Genomic DNA, 17,843 nt, shown 5'->3' with positions numbered 1-17,843 from the left:
CCCCCCCCCCCCCCCCCCCCCCGTGAACCAGCCGGTAGGTGCAGGGGCCGAAGGCCGGCCCAGTGGACCCAGCCGCCTGAAGGGGAGCCACGGCCTCAGAAAACCTCTGCCCGCCCCCGCGGAAAACCGCTGTGGGGAAGTCTGAAGGCGTTTTTTTTTTTTTTTTTTCAACTTGAGAAACTTTTGCCTCAGGGTTTTGGGGCTCTGTTACCTGGTGGCTGGAGGGAGGATACTGGGGCTCTGCTCTTGGTACCTGGACAGCTTGTTGGCTCCCGTGGTGCCCTTTCAATCTGAGACTCTCAGAAAACTGAGTTGGGGGAGTCACTCACACTCTAGTCAGTGAGGCAAAGTGGCAAGGGGAAGAGGTGGCTTTGTGGTTGCCCCCTCCCAGCCTCCACACCCAGGGCCAGGGTGAGAGCTGAATCACTCCTGCGGGACCCTCAGGACCCACTTTATCCTGGCTCCAGCCTTGCTACTAAGTTTGGGAGACCATGGTAACCTTCTCTCTTGGCACTAAGGGCTGGGCGCCTGGGTGGGGTTTTCTGTCCTTCTCCCTGTCCTGGGCAGGTTTCCCAGGAGTTACGGAGTTGGGGAACCCTGAGCCCTGGGGAGAGAAAGACCTGACCCCAGTGCTGGAGAACACCAGGGCCAGAGCACTTGCAACGGGTACCAGTTACAAAGGAACCTGCTCCTGTCCCTTTCCGTGTAGGGACCCTCCTCACACCTGGACACCCCCAGCCCCCTTCCTCTGCCTTTAGAGCCAAAACCTTCCTTTCTGGCTGTAGGCAGGTAGGTCCCTTCTTGCCAGGAATGTGCATATCCTGCCGGGCCCCTACCCCAAACATACCTCTTCCTTGGGGGGAGGGAAGTAGAGGGACTGGGAGAGGAAGTCTTGCTTTTGATTCAGTAATTCCCCCAAATGTTTGCTGAGCCCCTACTCTGCCTGGGCAGGTCCCAGGCTGAGTACTGGGGTACCCAAGTAGTGAAGGCTGGAGTCTGCTCTCTGGATCTCAGATTGTTGGGGTAGGAGAGACAGGTAAGATGTCACATCGGGGAGAGAAGGATGGGAACAGGGTGTCTGTTTCAGAGGAGAGGTGTGAGGTGCAAGGGGAGGGAAGGGTCGTCTCCCCAGGAAGCCCTCCCTGCATCTTAACCCTTCCTACCCCACTGCCTTGGCGGTTTTGTGTGTCTCTAGCCACAGTGCAAGCCCCCCAGTCCCATCCTAAGCAGGCACAATGTCTTTACTTTTTGAATAGCCTAAACTGTGTGAAATAATAATTTCTTTCATCCAAGAAACTCCTTACAGTTTCCCTTCTTGCAGATCTTACCACGCTCCAGCTTCCCCAGACCAAGGCAGGGCAGGTACTATTTTTGACAGGACTCTGAGGCTCCGTTGGCTGGAATGGCCTCCTCAGATTTGGTTCCAGAACTCTGGAACCCAGAGCAAGGAACTGAGGCCTCCCCAGGGCAGAACATGTGTCAGAGTAGAAAAGGCTTTGGGACTTGGCAGTAGAGATGGGACTCTGGGGAACTTAATTAAGCTCTTCGAACCTCAATTTTCTTATATTGTAAAGTAGGTCAATAATACCCGCCTTAGAGATTCCATTTGGGAGTCGAATGAGAAAGCAGATGCCAAGTACCTAGCATGGTGCTGGGCACATGGTAGTACTGATCAAGGGATGACTTTTATTAATAATTTGCTAGCACTGCCAGGCCACACGTTGGTTGAATATGGAAATACTGAAGTATTAATCTTCATTTTATGGGTTGGGAAAATGAAGTCCAGAGAGAAGAGGCAACTTGTCCAAGGTTACACGGCTACATGGTAGCAGAGCTGGAACTAAAATACGGGGTCCTCGACTCCCAGTACAACCAGTAGGGCTTGAGCCTATGCTGTAGTGAAGGGAGAAAGGAAGGGATGGGAGGAGCTGCCACTCCTCCCCCTCTTCCACAAGCTTGGCCTAGGCCGCCTGCCTTCTAGTGTGAAGGCCGTCTTTCTCTTTTCCCTTTAAGCGGGGAGGAGGACTGTAGGTTCAGAATCTGGTGTTTCCACCTGCACACAACCCTGGAGCATTCCCCATTCCCCAGGCACTCCTGAGGTTCTTGTGAGAGACACATAAATGGGAGAGAGAATTCCCCAGAACGCGAGGAGGAAAAATGACTGATAACCCCTCTCTTCAGAAAGGGAGATTTTTAGGGTTTGGAAACCCTAGCCTACACGTCCTTATGGAAGATTTTGGCAGCAAGTCTCAGACCAGTGTGGGAGCTATCACTGAATGGATCATCTCAAAGAAGCAAAAGGAAACTCCCCTTGAGCCTGAAAGTTATTGGCTCCCTTCAGCGTTGCCTCCCAGGATTCTCTGTGGAAATACACACCTTCAGCCCACTGCCAGTTCCACCAAGCCGGGATCACAGCAGGAACCCTCTTTCCTCCAAATTCTGCCACTTCGGATGCTATGATCTTGTGAGATGTTGCTCCTGGGCCCTTGCAGAGCCTGGACACAGGGCACACCTGCCTGAGCTAGAAAACAAGAGCTCCTGGCACAAAAGGTACACATCTGGACAGGGCTGCAGGTGTTGGGCCGTGGAGTCAGTGTTGCTGTGGTGTGTCGCCTGGGCTGGGCAGGCCTGGGCCTGGTGAATGCCCTCCTTACCTTGATCCTGGTCCCAGGATCCCTCCTGAGACCAGGGTCTTTTCCCGACTGTCCCTCTGGCACAGCCCTGCACCTTCCTTTCCCGTCTGGACGGTAGCCATACAACCGCCTGTGCCCTGAATCCCAGCTGCTCTGCCCACCTCCCTGGGCCCCATCCTCTGGCCAACTGGAGCCTCCACAGCCAGGCCTGATGGTGGGTGGAGCCAGTTGATAGTGCAAGATAGAGGTAAATGGTGTTTCCTTTCCTGCTGCAGTTCTGATGGTCTGTGACCCACGCTACCATGTAAATGGAAAGTGGGGCGACATGGGGGGTTTTTCTCAGACCAACAGTATGTAGAATAGAGACCATCAGGCATTTGTTAAGGTAGGCAGGACTGGTGGGAGCAGAAGTTAACTAGCAGGAAAGGGGTGGCAAAATGCTGGCGACTTGAAGGCAAGGTGGCTTAGGGAATGGAGCCAGGGACTCGGTAGTTGTATCCATCCTGCGAACACTGTGGAGAACACTGTGGAGCGCCTACTGTGCGCTGGAGGCCAGGGTGGTGAAGGGCACAGCGCGAGGGACCCAGAGAAGGGGTGACTCGCGTGCAACTTGGAAAATCAGAAATGGAGCAAGGGGTGGAGCACAGATCTGTGGGCACTGGCCACCTGAGCCGGCGTGGGTCCTGAAACCCCCAGCTGAGACAGGACATGTGTGCCGCCCAGAGGGCCCTTAGGAGGGCCTCCCTGTGTGAAATGAAACCGGGTGGTGGGGGGGCAGAGGGTGGGAGGTTGAGGTGGTTTCCGTTCTCATCTCCTCAGCGGGGCTTCCTTGGATTCCGTTCCCGGCTGGCTTTACTTTTCTAGGAGAACATTTCTGTGGAGACTCAGGCCTAAAGAAGTTGCTCCAAAAGAGGGTGGCGGTGTACTTCCTCCTTTCCTTCGGGGTTCCCCTGCAGGTGCACATCCACATCCTGGAAGGAAGGGGTGCACTGGGGCAAGTTTTGGGGAGATACGAAACGTCAGGATTTGTGGGAGACCCAGCGAGGAGCTGTAGCTGTGAGTACTTGGAGCAAAGCGCCAGGCTTTTTGAGGCTGCGTCTCTGGATGGGAGCTGGAGAAGCTGGTCAGGCCATGCAGAGGGTGTAGAGTTGGTCCACTGAGAGAATCCCTCCTTCAGGAAGCCTCTGAGCTTGCTTTCCCAGACAGCCAGAGCTACCTGTTCCCCCTCCCCAGCTGAGCACTTGCTTTGGATTGTTCCCCCAGTGAGCTTTTACCTTTTTAACTGAGCGCATCAGTTCCGGTTGCTGGAAGCTTCTGCATGTCTGAGACCTGAGCACAGTGATGTAACACAAGGGGTTTTCGGCACTCACCAGACACAGAGAAAATAACTGCAGCTGGGCCAGCTCCAGCCGGCAGCTGGGGATCCGGAAACACTGGAAGAGGGGATGGACGGCTCAGGCAGCATGGCAGTTTTTAGCCACAGAGAGGGCTGCCCACCCATTGTGGTCAGAGATGATTTCGTGGGTCTGGGCCTAAATGGTCTGGACCCACACGGGTACATTGTGAGGGACCCTCGTAAGCCCACTGCTGCCGACTTCCTGACTCACTCTTCGGCCTTAGGCATGACCTGTCTTCTCTCTGGGCCTCAGTTTTCCTAACTGTACAGTGGGTGAAGAGGGTGCCTGCAGACCCACGTCCTCGGGCTCACCATCCTGAAGCTGTGGGTTGGAAGCCAGGCAAGAAGAGACCTGAAGGTCTCAGTGCACACCCTCTTTGTTCCAAGGGCGTCGGGAGCCTACTGCTTCCATGGGTCCTTCCTGAAAGGGGTGCTATGGAGCTCGGGGCAGGGGACACTATGACCCTTGCAAGTCTCCTCCTTCCCAATTAGGCAGTGGAGCCTGATTAAGAGGGGTGCTGCCTGCCCCCTCCCGCCCGATCCCCATCGACGAGATTTCCCTTCATCAGAATCTCACATCCTCCAGAAATTAATTTGATGCCTCATGTTATCAATTAATTGAATCTCGTTGGGAGAGAGCTCCGAGAGGCGAGGCGGGCTTCAGCTTGGCCCTTGTGCGCCGCCGTCCCCCCTCCCCCTCACACCAGGGCAGCTTTCCCTTCCCCCATTCCTTTTCTTCCGCCTTTCTTTTAATTGCACTTATTTTCTAAAATAAAACCATTGCTCTGCTCCTCTTTGCCCAGTTTGGCTTGGATGGATATCCATGGGCTGGGTACTGGCTGGGATTTGCCCTTTCTGGGGTGGGGGCAGGAGGACTTCCCCTCCCCTGGACCCTGTCTGATCTCTCCTTAAGTAAACAGAATCTCGCCCTTTGGGAATTTGGCCGAGATCCTGTGGGCTCCAGGGGCTACTGGTGAGAAACTTAGAGAGCAGGACTAGGGGAGGGAGGAAGAGCTGGGAACAGACTCCACCCTAGTTGGGGACAGGGGAGGTATAGAAGGACCAAGCGAGGGACTTTTAACCCTCAGGATTTTGTCATTCAGAAGCTGTTGCCCCTGCCAGAGCTGATCCATTAAATGCAGGGCAGAGGGCACAGGTGTGTGGTACGTCCAAGCCTCCCAACAGTCAGGTCAGGTATCTGCAGGAACAAGCCCTCAGCATTTTCAAGGACACTTGGAAGCCTTTGGTCTGCCCCCTGCATGGAAGATGGGGGAAGAAAGTTCTAATAGGACATCCCTATTAGGAAACCTGGGAGGGCTTTGTGGCAGGTAGAGCTAGGTAGTCACCAGGCCCTGACTGAGGAACTGTGTTTTGCAATTTCACATACCTCCTTGTTCTTATCCCCACAACAACCCTGAAAGATTCTCCAGGCAGTGGTAATTATCACTCTCATTTGGTAGGTGAAGGACCTGGGCCCAGAGAGGTTGCCCTAAGTCACAGTTAACTGGAACTTGCCTTTCTGAAATGCTGGCCATAAGGGCTGAGGTCACAAATGAACTAACTTCATCCCTGCTGAGTTTTATTGACCCATACACAGTTCATTACAATGGTAAATTTCACATAAATATCCCCACTTCAGCTCCTTTTGAAAAACCCAAGCCCTGTCAACACTGAGCCTGCATCTCTGTGTGAAAAGGATGGACTGGGATTGAGTGGCAGCTGCCTCCTTGTGCCCTCCTCACCTGGCCTCCTAAGTGACCAGCCTAGCCCCTGAGGGCATTTTGGTTAGCAGTTTTGACATGGAGATTCACCTGTCCCCAGTGTTCCTCAAGGAAAATCTAGTGGGGGACAGTGTCTGAAAGACTCTTCAGGGTCTGGCCAGGCACGGTGGCTCACGCCTGTAATCCCAGCACTTTGGGAGGCTGAGGCAGGTGAATCACCTGAGATCAGTGGTTCAAGACCATCCTGGCCAACATGGCAAAACCCCGTCTCTACTAAAAATACAAAAGTTAGCCAGGCGTGGTGGCAGGCACCTGTAGTCCCAGCTACTCAGGAGGCTGAGGCAGGAGAATTGCTTGAACCCGGGAGGCGGAGGTTGCAGTGAGCCTAGATTATGCCACTGCACTTCAGCCTGGGCCACAGAGTGAGACTGTCTCCAAAAAAAATAAAAGACTCTGCAGGGTCTGTACAAGAAGTGTACAAGAAGAGCTCAGAGAGGACCTATAAGGACACTGTGACCCAAATCTTACTCCCACGCAGCTACTTAATAACTGATGGTGGGATGGGCGCAGTGGCTTATGCCTATAATCCCAGCACTTGGGAGGCCAAAGTGGGAGGATCGCTCGAGCTCAGGAGTTTGAGACCAGCCTGGGCAATATGGTGAAATTCCCTTTCTACAAAAAATACAAATTTAGGATGTAGTGGCATGTGACTATAGTCCCAGCTACTCGGGAGGCTGAGACGAGAGATTCACTTAAGCCAAAGAGGCAGAGGTTGCAGTGAGTGAGCCGAGATCGTGCCACTGCACTCCAGTCTGAGCTACACAGAGTGAGACCTTGTCTCAAAAAAAAAAGAAGTGATGGTGGTGGGTGTTTCTTTTTCCCTTCTTTCTACCATAGAGATTAGGTCTTTTTATCATAAGGCCTTGTGTCTCCGGGGGCCTGTTTCAAGATGAAACCAGCCCATCCCTGACAGGGTGAGCCCCTCTATGATAAAGTCATCACTTGCCCCCTACATCTGGGGAAATGAAGGGAGGGGCCAAGGCATGTCTGGGGCAGGCTGGGCAGAACAGCCAGAGGCCCAGAAATGGCCGTACTCAGTGGTTTGTCCCAGGCCCACTAGAGCCCCTCCTGTGCCCACAGGAAACCCTGGTGCCAAAGGCACTCCCCGAACCAGGCTCCAGATGGCCATTCAGGCCCTGGGCGAGTTGCCCCTACCCCTTAACCAGCAGGCCCCCCACGTAAGACGTCACTATTTAATTAGCCGTCTCTGATTAACCAAACTTGGCATTCGGCTCCTCTTGCCCTCATCTTTCCCAGCTCCGAATCAATGGCTTTGATATGCTAATTAGGGAGTAATTTAATTTCAAAAGGCCGCAATTAACAAGGGTGTTGTGGACATGCTGTAGTTAAGCGGAGTAATCTAATTTGCATTAGTAACAAGCAGGGACTAATTAGAAGCTTAATTAGACACTTAGATGGCTCTTATGTTTACTTTCTTAATGAGATGGAGTGGGATCTTTGGTTCTCTTTCTTTTTTTCCCCCTTTATTGTTAATTCTTTTTTTTTTGGTCTGTGTAGTAGGAAGGGGTATTGAGGGAGGCCACCTTGCCAGGGCCTGTGGGAGCGTTTCAGGGCTGGAGCCATAAAAGGTGAGGTGGAGGGTGGTGGTAGGGGTGAGGGAAGGCTTGGATTCCAGAGTGACTCGGGGAGTTAGGAAGCAGAGAGGAGCACTGGTTTAGGAGTCAGAAGAGTCACCTGGTTTCAGTTTGGCTCAGCCACTTAGCAGTCAGGTAACCTTGTCAAGTCTTTGGCATCTTTGAAGTGTGGTTCCATCCTCTGTCAAAATGAGCACAAAATTGCATGGGAGAAGAGAGGAGGGAGAGGCTGTAGAAAAGCACTCTTGGGAACTCTGTGAATCGAATGGTTTTTTTTGTTTTGTTTTGTTTTGAAATGGAGTCTCTCTCTGTTGCCCAGGATGGAGTGCAATGTCGCCGTCTGCCACTGCCCAGGATGGAGTGCAGTGGCACTCACTGCAAGCTCCACCTCCTGGGTTCACACCATTCTCCCACCTGCCACCACACCCGGCTAATTTTTTGTATTTTTAGTAGAGATGGGGTTTCACCATGTTAGCCAGGATGGTCTCGATCTCCTGACCTCGTGATCTGCTCGCCTCAGCCTCCCAAAGTGCTGGGATTATAGGCGTGAGCCACCGCGCCTGGCAGTCGAATGGTTTTTAACGGTAAAATATATTCACAGATTGTGTGCTGAGGCCTTGCTGCATCATGGCTCAGCTCAGAAGCCACCTCCTACAGAAAGCCTTTCTGGAGCACCCCTTACTCCCTCCAGGCTCCATGGTTCCCAGTGTCTAACATAATATTTGTAAAGCTGTGTGTGTTGTGTAAGATGGAAGTTCTCAATCCTGGCTGCACTGGAAATTTAGAATGCTTGGAAAGCTTTTTAAAAAAATCCACGCCTGGGTCCAATTCCCTGAAGAGTGCGATTTAATTGACTTAGGGTGGGCCATAGGTATGGGTTGGTTGGTTTGTTTTTTTAAAGCTCCCCAGATGATTCTGATGTTTAGAAGGAAAGCTTACCTGCCCATTAGTCTCTCCTCTCTCCATTTCAAGCCCTGCAAAAGCAAGGTCTCCGTTTTACTCACCTCCATTTGCCCCAACCTCAGTGCCCACTGTGCTCAGTATCAGCTGCAGGTGAAGGCTCCCTGCCCCACTCTGACCTTAGGGAACTCACCCAGACTTGACAGGGCCTATAGTGTTGAGTTGCGAATGCCTTATTCAGGCTCTGAGAATCTCTTGGAGAAGGAGCTGAGGAGAATTGAGGGAAATCGCTAAAGAGGTTAGGGCCCAAGAGTCTTATGAGATGTGGCTGCCTTGCTAAAGGAGAATTGGACAAAATTGGTATGAATTTTATGGGTATCAATTTGGGAATGAATATATCAAGAACCTTAAAAATATGCAGTTCCACTTTCTAAACATGTATCCTAGGCAAATAGTCAAAAATGTAGAGTATCCTGTTCCCATAAAGGTGTTTACTGCAGAGTCATAGTAAAACATAGCTAACAGCCTAGATGTCCAATTCTAGGGGACTGGCTCAATACATTCTGGAACATGCGGCCCATTCAAGCAACTGTGTGACCATTAGAAACTTGCTTAAGATATTTGATGTCATGTGGAAATGCTTATGATAGTAAGTGGTGAGTGGAAAAAGAAGAAAATTCAAACCATGTACAGATTATGACCCCAATTTCACTTTTTTGATGTTTATATGCCAAAAGAGAGTGAGAGTGGATTGACTGGAAAGGCTGTATATCCCAAAGGGCTAGATCTCTGTGGGGTAGGATTATGAGTACTCTATTTTTTTTTTTTTTTTTTCCTTTTTTCCAAAATTTTCTACCAGGATGTCTCTTACTTTTAGGATTCAGAAACAAAGTTAGTTGGAACTTGGGAGAGGACCTGGAACAGACAGCACAGGATGGCAGCTTCACCTTCCAAATCAAAGGCTTTGTTGGAGGCTTTCAGATAGGAATGTCTTTGCCCTGCCACTTGTATTGAGCTCTTCTGAGCACCAAAGTGTGCTGAGAGGCCTTGAATGGTCCCTAGAGTTGAGGTAGGTGGCTTCTAGGATATCACAGTCATTTAGGGAGACTCCCAGGCCAGGAACTCAGACAGAGGTAGGGGTACAGAGGGAAGCCCAGGGTGCCTGCCTCTGACCCACACAATGAGGAATGCCAAAGGAGGGCAGGGGCTTGGAGAGGGATTAAGCCTACTCTGGAACTCACAGAGTCCCATGTGCTTGGGGAGAGAAACTGCTGGCATGATCAGGGAGCCAAGCAGTGCATGACTCACATCACCCAGCTCTGGCTTCAGGACCTATTTTGGAGCTATAGCCACATTCTAACCCATGAGTCTTGCCTCACTTTCTTCAAGTGCTGACCCAAGGGCTGGGAGAGCGGGGTGGGATCAATTTTTAAACCATAGCCCACTCAGAGGTAGGTTGTAGCAGGACTTTCTGGACTCCCATAATTATAGTAACTACCCTTCTCTAAATGTCTTCCTCATGCAGTGTGTCTTATTTGATACCAATGCAACCCTGGAAGGAAAGTGTATTGGCATTAACCTTGCATTATAGATAAGGAAACCAAGGCTTAGACTGGTGACCTCAGTCCAGAATGTCACAAAGGTAATAAGCCAGGAAGGGTTAGCAGGTCATCTGGCAAATGAGTGGTTGGCTAAGTAAGCCAGAAGCCCCAAGTGGCCACTGCCCTGGAGCCCTCCCCTTACCTGGAGCCTGAAGCCAGAAGCCATTGGGCCTCTGGGGCCAGGGCTGAATGGGGGAAGCTAGTCCCTGGGACTTTGGATTGGGAAGCATCCTGCAGTTACTTGTAGGGCCAGGGCTCATTGCTCTGAAAAGCCCTCTGTTTTATATCTCTTGACACAAGTAAGATATAGCAGGATAGCTAGAAAGAAACAAATAGAGAAAGAAGGAACTAGAAGACATCCTTGTGCTCTGGTATCCACATGTGTGTCTTTTTATATAATCTAGAAATGTATGTATTTCAAAGACTTTTAGTTCTGGAAAACTCTGAAACTGATGACCCTTCTTGTGTAAAATAAAGGCCTTTGCATATGTTTGCCCTGCATTCATTGTATACTTTGCTTGGCCAATACCTACTCAGCCTTCATATCTAAGCATAAATGCCCTTTCCTGGAAAAAGGAGACTTTCCCTGCCCCTCTCCGCTTATGTTAGATCCCCATTTATTTCCTGTACCCACACTTGACAGAATGTATCTGACTTAGTAGGCTTCTCCATTTACTTGTGTCTTTAGTTAATATTTGTACCCTCTTCATGGGAATATAAGCTCCACAAGAGCAAGGCCTGTGTCCTGCTCTGCTGAAGTCTGCATACGCAGAGCCTGGCACACTGTAGGTATTTAAACATTGGTCGTACCAATGAATGGATGAAGGGTCATTGCTGGTGAAACATGCTCCTGGCCAACCACTGGAGGAGAGAGAAGCATGATTTTGTTCATGGCTAAAGCCCCACTGGTTTTTAGAAAACTTGTTTTGAGGAAAAACAAGTGCCAGCTTTATCTAGAAAAAAAGAGAAGGGGCTAGGACCTCCGGTATTACCAGTTGCCCTTGCTGAGTCCTTTACCTACAGCTCTCAGAGCATCTAAGGACACTGCTGCACTGCCTCGTTCAGTAGGGCCCACATTTCACTTTCCCTTAGGTAGATCCCCAGCGCTTCACTTAATGGGGCCCTAAATGCATGTTGAATGATTGAATGGCTTTTGCAGATATATCATCTAGTTTTGCCCATCAGGAAACTCAGAACTAAAGTTAGTGTTCATCATTGGAGCCCCACTGCCTGGGACAACCACCATCAGCATCACCTGGGAACTTCTTAGAAATACAGATTCCCAGGCCCACTCCAGACCTATTGGGTTAGAAACTTCTACTGGGGCCCAGTAACCTGTGTTTTAACAAGCTCTCCAAGGTGATTCTGATGCACTCAGGTCTGCAACCCCCTGATTTAACGTTGTGGTCCATCATTCTCACCTTCTACTCCGTGCTATTGTATTTTAAGAAATCTTACCTCTTATTGCAGTCTGCTTCCTAATCTTTGTTGGAATTATAAATTATAAAATAGATGGCTACATCTAGTCCAGTTCTCCCCACTATACAGAGGAGAAAAGAGGAGAATCAACTTGCTCCAAGTCACTCATTAGGCCAGGTGCAGCAGCTCAGGCCTGTAATCCCAGCACTTTGGGAGACTGAGGAGGGAGGATCATTTGAGCCCAGGAGTTGGAGACCAGCCTGGGCAACAAAGTGAGACTCCCCCCCTCCCCTTTAAAAACACAAGTCACTCAGTAGTAAATTGGTGTTAGAGCTGGGGCTAGACACCAACTTCCAGGGTCAGGCTGTCAGCTGGTTCGAGTCCTGCTATCTCCCAGACTAGATTATAGGTTTCCCGAGAACTGGAAACAATACCTTATTTAAATTCCAACTGCCACCATTGCTCTGGGTACGGGCCCCCTGTGGTCATTCCCCATCCGTATATCCCTTAAGAACTGGGGCTGCATCTCCACTCCAGCTGCGCGTGCACGTGTGCTCCAGGCAGGACGCGCGCCCGGGAGCGCGCTGGGGGCTGCCCCGCCCCTCTCTCCCTCCCCCACGGGTAAACTCCGGGCATCCATCAGTCTGTTAATTGCACTAATTAGAGATCGCAGAGGTGTTAATTGGAAAACCCTGGTATTGTGCCTGTTTGGGGAAGAAAACGTCAATAAAAATTAATTGATGAGTTGGCAGGGCGGGCGGCGCGGGTTCGCGGCGAGGCGCAGGGTGTCATGGCAAATGTTACGGCTCAGATTAAGCGATTGTTAATTAAAAAGCGACGGTAATTAATACTCGCTATGCCATATGGGCCCGCGAAAAGGCACAAAAGGTTTCTCCGCATGTGGGGCTCCCAGTCTCTTTTCTCCTTCCCCAAAAGCACCCCAGCCCATGGGTCCCCGCTTTGGCCCCAAGGTAGGTGGAACTCATCACTTCCGGCCAGGGAGGGGACGGGGCCGTCTCCGGCGAGTTCCAAGGGCGTCCCTTGTTGCGCACTCACCCGCCCAGGTTCTTTGACGAGCCAGGAGCCTCCGGGGAAGTGGGAGCCCCCAGCGGCCCGCAGACTCCCCCAGAGCGGAAGAGGCAGCCGCGGCTTTGACCCAGCTTCCTTCCGAGGGCATCTGCAGGAGCTTCCAGGCCTGACATAGGCTCCGAGGTTCCCTGGCTCCCCCTCGGGGAACGCTGAGGGTTGGGCGACTAGGTCCTGCCTAAGTGCAGGACCTGAGCCTCAGACAAATCCTGGACCTGGCAAAATAACTCGGCCTCCAGTGCTATCTCCATTTGCTCCCAACATGTGGTAGGAGAGGGGTATGGGAAGTCTGGGGTGGGGGATAAGAGCCCAGTATTAGCAAACCTTAGACCCCTGGCCAACCCCTACCTTATTGTATGGAGGCAGAAGGAGCACCCCAGTGACTTGCCCAAGGTCACACAGCTGAGCCTAGAAACCAGATGGTCTAATTCTCAGAGTCTCTGCCTTTCTGTTCCGCAGGTGTTCAGCTGCTCCTTGCTGAGGACCTTGGTGGCTGGGGGAGGAGCATGGATTGGGAGGATAGGGGTGTGTGGAGAAGAAAGGAGGACCTCTTGGAGCTTGCTCCTTGGTACCAGAGGAAGTAGCTCAGGTCTACACTGGGTGGAGTCCACTGTGAAAGGGACCGGGCTGTGACTCCAGCAGACCGTCAGTGCCTCCAGTATTCACTGAAATACTGTGTTTTCATGTCCACATGCCAGGCTGAGGGTGAGAAGAGACCTTCAAGACCACCTATTCATATAGAGATGGGAAATAGAGGCTCAGAGAAAGGGGAAGGCAGAGGAATCTCCATGGTGGGTGGCTGAGCCCAGGCCCCTGCCTGCTCCCCTAGCCAGGGCTCAGGCTCCTGTGGACACTGACTTCTTCTCCACACCCCACACCCTTGTAGTTACAAGGGACTGATAATCAAGGCCTCCCGCCATCACCTTACCCCATCCTGTCTCTAGCTGACTGGGTCCCAGGCACCCAGAGCCTGCTCCCCCACAGTGCAGGGAGCACCCTGGTGCTGTCACGGCACCCTGTGGAGACATGGGCAGGAGACATGCGGCTGCTGGTGTGCTCATCCTTGGAGAGCAGTTATCCCAGGGCAGAGGTGAGAATTCGGAAAGCACCTGGGTGTGCCTGTCTTGCAGGTTTCGGGGGTATGTTGGTAGGTGGGCGGGAGCATGGAAAGAGGCCTATAGGTGTGTGTCAGTGGGGTAAAGACCCTGGAGGGGACAGAGCATGCCACATGGGAATTAATGCAGTTCATACACCCTGCGGAAATGACTTTTCAAATGCATATAATCTCAAGCATGCAAATGAGAGGCTTGCTTCACCCTGTTTAATATGAATGATCAGCCCCTGAATAGCTATTATTATACACCACATTGCAGCAATTATGTTGTTCACTGGGTGTCGCTCTATACCCCGCCGCCCCCCCCCCAGAAGAAGAAAAGAAAGAAGTACCTCTGTCTGCAACCTCCTCCTTCCTTTTTTCTCTTTTTCCAAACTTACTGTCTGATCTGCAACTTTATGGTATTCCTTGAGTGTTAGAAGGGGGCCACTCTCCCTAACCCCAGGGAAGTAACTGCCAGATTCTCTTTCCTTTCTCCTTTGCATGCATACACACCCCTGAGGCTCTGGTCTTTGTCCCCTGGGGCCCAGGAGTTCTCAGATCTCAGAGAAGCTAGACTTGGAATCAGAGCGGGCAGCTGCTTTCCACCACCAGCAGAGCCAGGGTTGGGGGAGAGGCCCCCCTCCCTGCTGTCTCCCCATCCCCCTCATGTAACTGAGGCTCAGCCCCAAATGGGGGAAGGTGCTCCTGGCTGGGTGGTTTCAGGGGAGGGTGATGGAGCCCTGTGCTGTGGCAAGTGGAGGATGGTGCCCACCCCATCCATCATTTCACCGCCACTAGCCCTCAGGCTGACGTGGCCATTAAGGCCTGAGACCGAGTGCTCAATCTCTTCCGAACCATCACTCCCATCCTGCCCTTACTCCAGCCCAGCTCCTCTCAGAACTTAGGAGTGGAGCAGCAGCTGGGTTGGGGGAAGAGCAAGCCCTTGGAAACATACAGAGAAATTCACAAATACAGGGCACCCAGGAGGCCACTCAGGCTCACTGGGACAGTGACACCCAGAGTCACAGATGAAGAGGGGCCACAGGAACAGGGATGTGGCTTCTGTGGGCCCCTTGCAGTTCTCTGTCTCCTCGCCACTCTGCATCCAGCCTGGATGAAAGCTGAGCAAATGGCTTGGTAGAGTGAGGGAGAAGAGTTCTTCTGGAGTGAAAGGAGAGAATTTGGGAGTGGGAGGAAATGCTTTGGGGAGCTGCTGCCTTGGGGGAAGGAACTAGAGAAATCACAGTCCAGTCTCTTACTGCAGTTTCTCATTGTTACCTACAAGGCCCTCATCTGTCAGTTGAGTCAGGGAGACCATGAGAGATCAAAAGAGATCAAATCGGGAGGAAAGAAACTGGCTGGCTTCCATGGGCCTTGCTAAATGCTCATGTGGCTTCTATCCCTTGATGATCTCTGTGCAATCTGGACCAAGTTCTTGACCTCTTTGGGTCTCAATGTCCTCACCCTTACAATTAGGGTGGGTGGAAAAGGCGCTGATCAATATTGGGGGCTTGCTCTGTCAGGTGCCGTGTGCATGTTTTATTTGCCCCTCAAAAGACTTGGAGGTCGGGATGAAATATACTTGGCTCTCTTTATCTGCAGGTTCCACATCTGTGGATTCAATCCACCACAGATGGAAAATACTGTGCAGTATTTGCAGTATGCAGGACCCACAGATAGGGAGGGCCAACTTTTGTATCCACAGGTCCTGCAGGACAAACTGGGAGGCTTGAGCATCTGGAGATTGTGGTATCCACAGGGATCCTGGAACCAATCTCCCGTAGGTGCCAAGAAACATTGTCCTACCACAGACAAGGAATCTGAGGGCTGGGGAGTTTAAGATGGATCAAAAATCAGTAGTAGATACCAACCATGGTATGACCTGTTTGACTGAAATCCATGTTCTTCTCAAGGGACTGTGACTCGGGGGTAGTTGGGGAGCCCCCAGAATTTGAGAACAGCTTTTCATACTAAAGGTATCAGGTGCAGTGATTCATGGCTATAATCCCAGCACTTTCGGAGGCTGAGGCAGGCGGATCAGTTGAGGCCAGGAATTCGAGACCAGCCTGGCCAACATCTCTACTAAAATTAGTCAGGCATGGTGTTGCATGCCTATAGTCCCAGCTACTCGGGAGGCTGAGGCAGGACAATTGCTTGAACCCGGGAGGCGGAGGTTCTAGGGAGCCGAGATTGTGCCACTGCACTCCAGCCCGGGTGACAGAGCGAGACTGTGTCTCAAAAAGATAAAATAAAATGAATACATTAATTAATTAAATTAAATTTGAAAAGCTGTTGTAACCTCTGTGAGTTATAAGAAGCAGCTCAGGTCTCCTCCTCCTCCTCACTGCCCTGACCATCCCAAACACCTACCCTCTCTTTCTGGGGGGATGTTTCAGCCACTCCTTGAGAGGCATTTCTGGGGTCAGGGGATCCAGACCTTGACTCTTTGCCTTGGGTACGTAACCTAACTCTCTGGACCTTCAGTTTTTCCATCTGTAAAATTGGCATGATAACTCTCTCCCATAGTTCTCATGAGGAGAAATCATGGTTCCTATGGAGAGTGAGTTAACCTTACTGAGTGTCTACTTTTGACCAGGTGCTAGGCTGAGGGCTTTAAAATGGAAGATGGAAAGTGGAACCAGGTCTTCCTTCATTGCACACCTCCATGCCCAAGACCAGTGTCTGGCTCCCAGTAGGTGCTGGGCAAGTGGCAGCCTTTTTAATAAAAGAATAATTGTTGCTTTGGACCTTCTGTGGCCTGGGGAGGGTCGTTTGCCCTGGGATGGGAGCAAACACAAAGTCCATTTCAGGTGGGGGTAGGAAGGCAGTAGTCTAGTGGGTTCCTAGTGAATAACTTGATTTTGCTTTGTTGGTGTAGGTTTAAGACCCAGACGGGGGCTGGGCGCTGTGGCTTATGCCTATAATCTCAGCATTTTGGGAGGCTGAGGCAGGCAGATCACCTGAGGTCAGGAGTTCGAGACCAGCCTGGCCAACATGGTGAAACCCCTTCTCTACTAAAAATACACACACAAAAATTTAGCTGGGCGTGGTGGCAGGCGCCTGTAATCCCAGCTACTCAGGAGGCTGAGGTAGAAGAATCACTCAAACTCGGGAGGCGGAGGCTGCAGTGAGCCAAGATCGCACCACTGTGCTCCAGCCTGGGCAACAGAGCGAGACTCTGTCTCAAAACAACAAAAAACCTTAAAAAGCCCTTCTTCATGTCATTATTATAAACAGTGCAAAACCTCAACTGAGGCAAAAAATCCCCACCCAGAGGGGCAGTGCAAGGGCTTTATCTCCTCCCTTCCCCACCCCAGCATGAGGTCTCCTAGAAGTCAAAAAAACGTGGGGGATGTCGAGCCGCCCCTCACCTGGGGGGACTTCCAGAGGGGCCACACTCCATCAGGCATCCCAGGAGCAGCCTCTGGGAAGTTGAGAAGGAGTAGATGCCCAACTGCTCTTGTGGCGATGGTTGTGTTTTTGGGGGTCAGCAGTCACTGCCCTTTCAGCCTTCAGCCTCAGCCTCTCCCCCGGGTCTCTCTTCCTCCTCCAGGTACCACTAGAGCGACATGATGGTGGAATCTGCCTCGGAGACAATCAGGTCGGCTCCATCTGGTCAGAATGGTGTGGGCAGCCTCTCTGGGCAAACCGATGGCAGCAGTGGTGGGGCCACAGGGACAACTGCAAGTGGCACGGGCAGGGACATGACCACAGGTGCAGACAGCAATGGTGAGATGAGCCCCGCGGAGCTGCTGCACTTTCAGCAGCAACAGGTAGGAGCTGATGTGCCTTGGGGTATCTGGGAGTGGGAGAGGGGGTACTAGGCTGCATTCCACTTCATCCTGGCTGCTGGAGCACCACTCCCTGCCAGGCAGCCTCACTTTACCATCCTTAAGACAGTCCAGCATCCAAGGACTCCCTGTCCACCCACCCATTCTGGTGGCCACCTTGAGCCTGGGCTACCACAGCGTTTTCAAGAGAGAGAAGTGGGACTCAAAGGTCTGAGATCATGAAGCTTAAAACTGTCCCAGAAATGCCAATAAGAAGAGACAGACACACACCTGGGCAGCAGGCTTGAGATTGGCATGTTGGATTGGTGGGCACTCTACTCTTTACCTGCACACTGGCTAGGAAACTAGCTAAATGAACAGGGATAAGAGGTTGCTGTGCACACAGGGGGATCTTCACATTATTTCTGTTGCAAAATATTATCTGCCTGAGTCAGCCTGGGCCTCCATTTCAAGCAGTGAAGAGAGGCCCAGGCAGCTGGGTAAAGGCCAAGAGAGGTAGGCAAAGACAGGCCTCCATTTTTAGGGCTTAAACTGGGAACCTCTGT

General features: G+C 51.6%; 1 protein-coding gene across 5 annotated transcripts in view; it reads left to right on the top strand.

The window, feature by feature from the left end:
- The first annotated feature begins 2,187 nt into the window (after positions 1 to 2,187).
- FOXP4 (forkhead box P4) overlaps positions 2,188 to 17,843 on the top strand; it is a 52,881-nt gene continuing 37,225 nt past the window's right edge. For 2 of the 5 annotated variants that reach the window (XM_017878287.1, XM_017878282.1), the window contains exons 1-2: positions 2,190 to 2,550; positions 17,061 to 17,280. In XM_017878287.1, coding sequence (XP_017733776.1) covers positions 17,077 to 17,280 — 204 coding nt within the window. In that variant the 5' untranslated portion in view covers positions 2,190 to 2,550; positions 17,061 to 17,076. Of the gene's footprint in view, positions 2,551 to 17,060; positions 17,281 to 17,843 lie in introns of all 5 variants that reach the window. The other 3 variants (XM_017878285.1, XM_017878283.1, XM_017878286.1) reach the window with 3 other exon arrangements.

The sequence above is a fragment of the Rhinopithecus bieti genome, unplaced genomic scaffold (assembly GCF_001698545.2).
Source record: "Rhinopithecus bieti isolate Rb0 unplaced genomic scaffold, ASM169854v2 scaffold_9981, whole genome shotgun sequence".
In the NCBI taxonomy this organism is placed as follows: Eukaryota; Metazoa; Chordata; class Mammalia; order Primates; family Cercopithecidae; genus Rhinopithecus; species Rhinopithecus bieti.
Note: the sequence above shows the minus strand (reverse complement) of the source record. Positions and strands in the feature narration are given on the sequence as shown.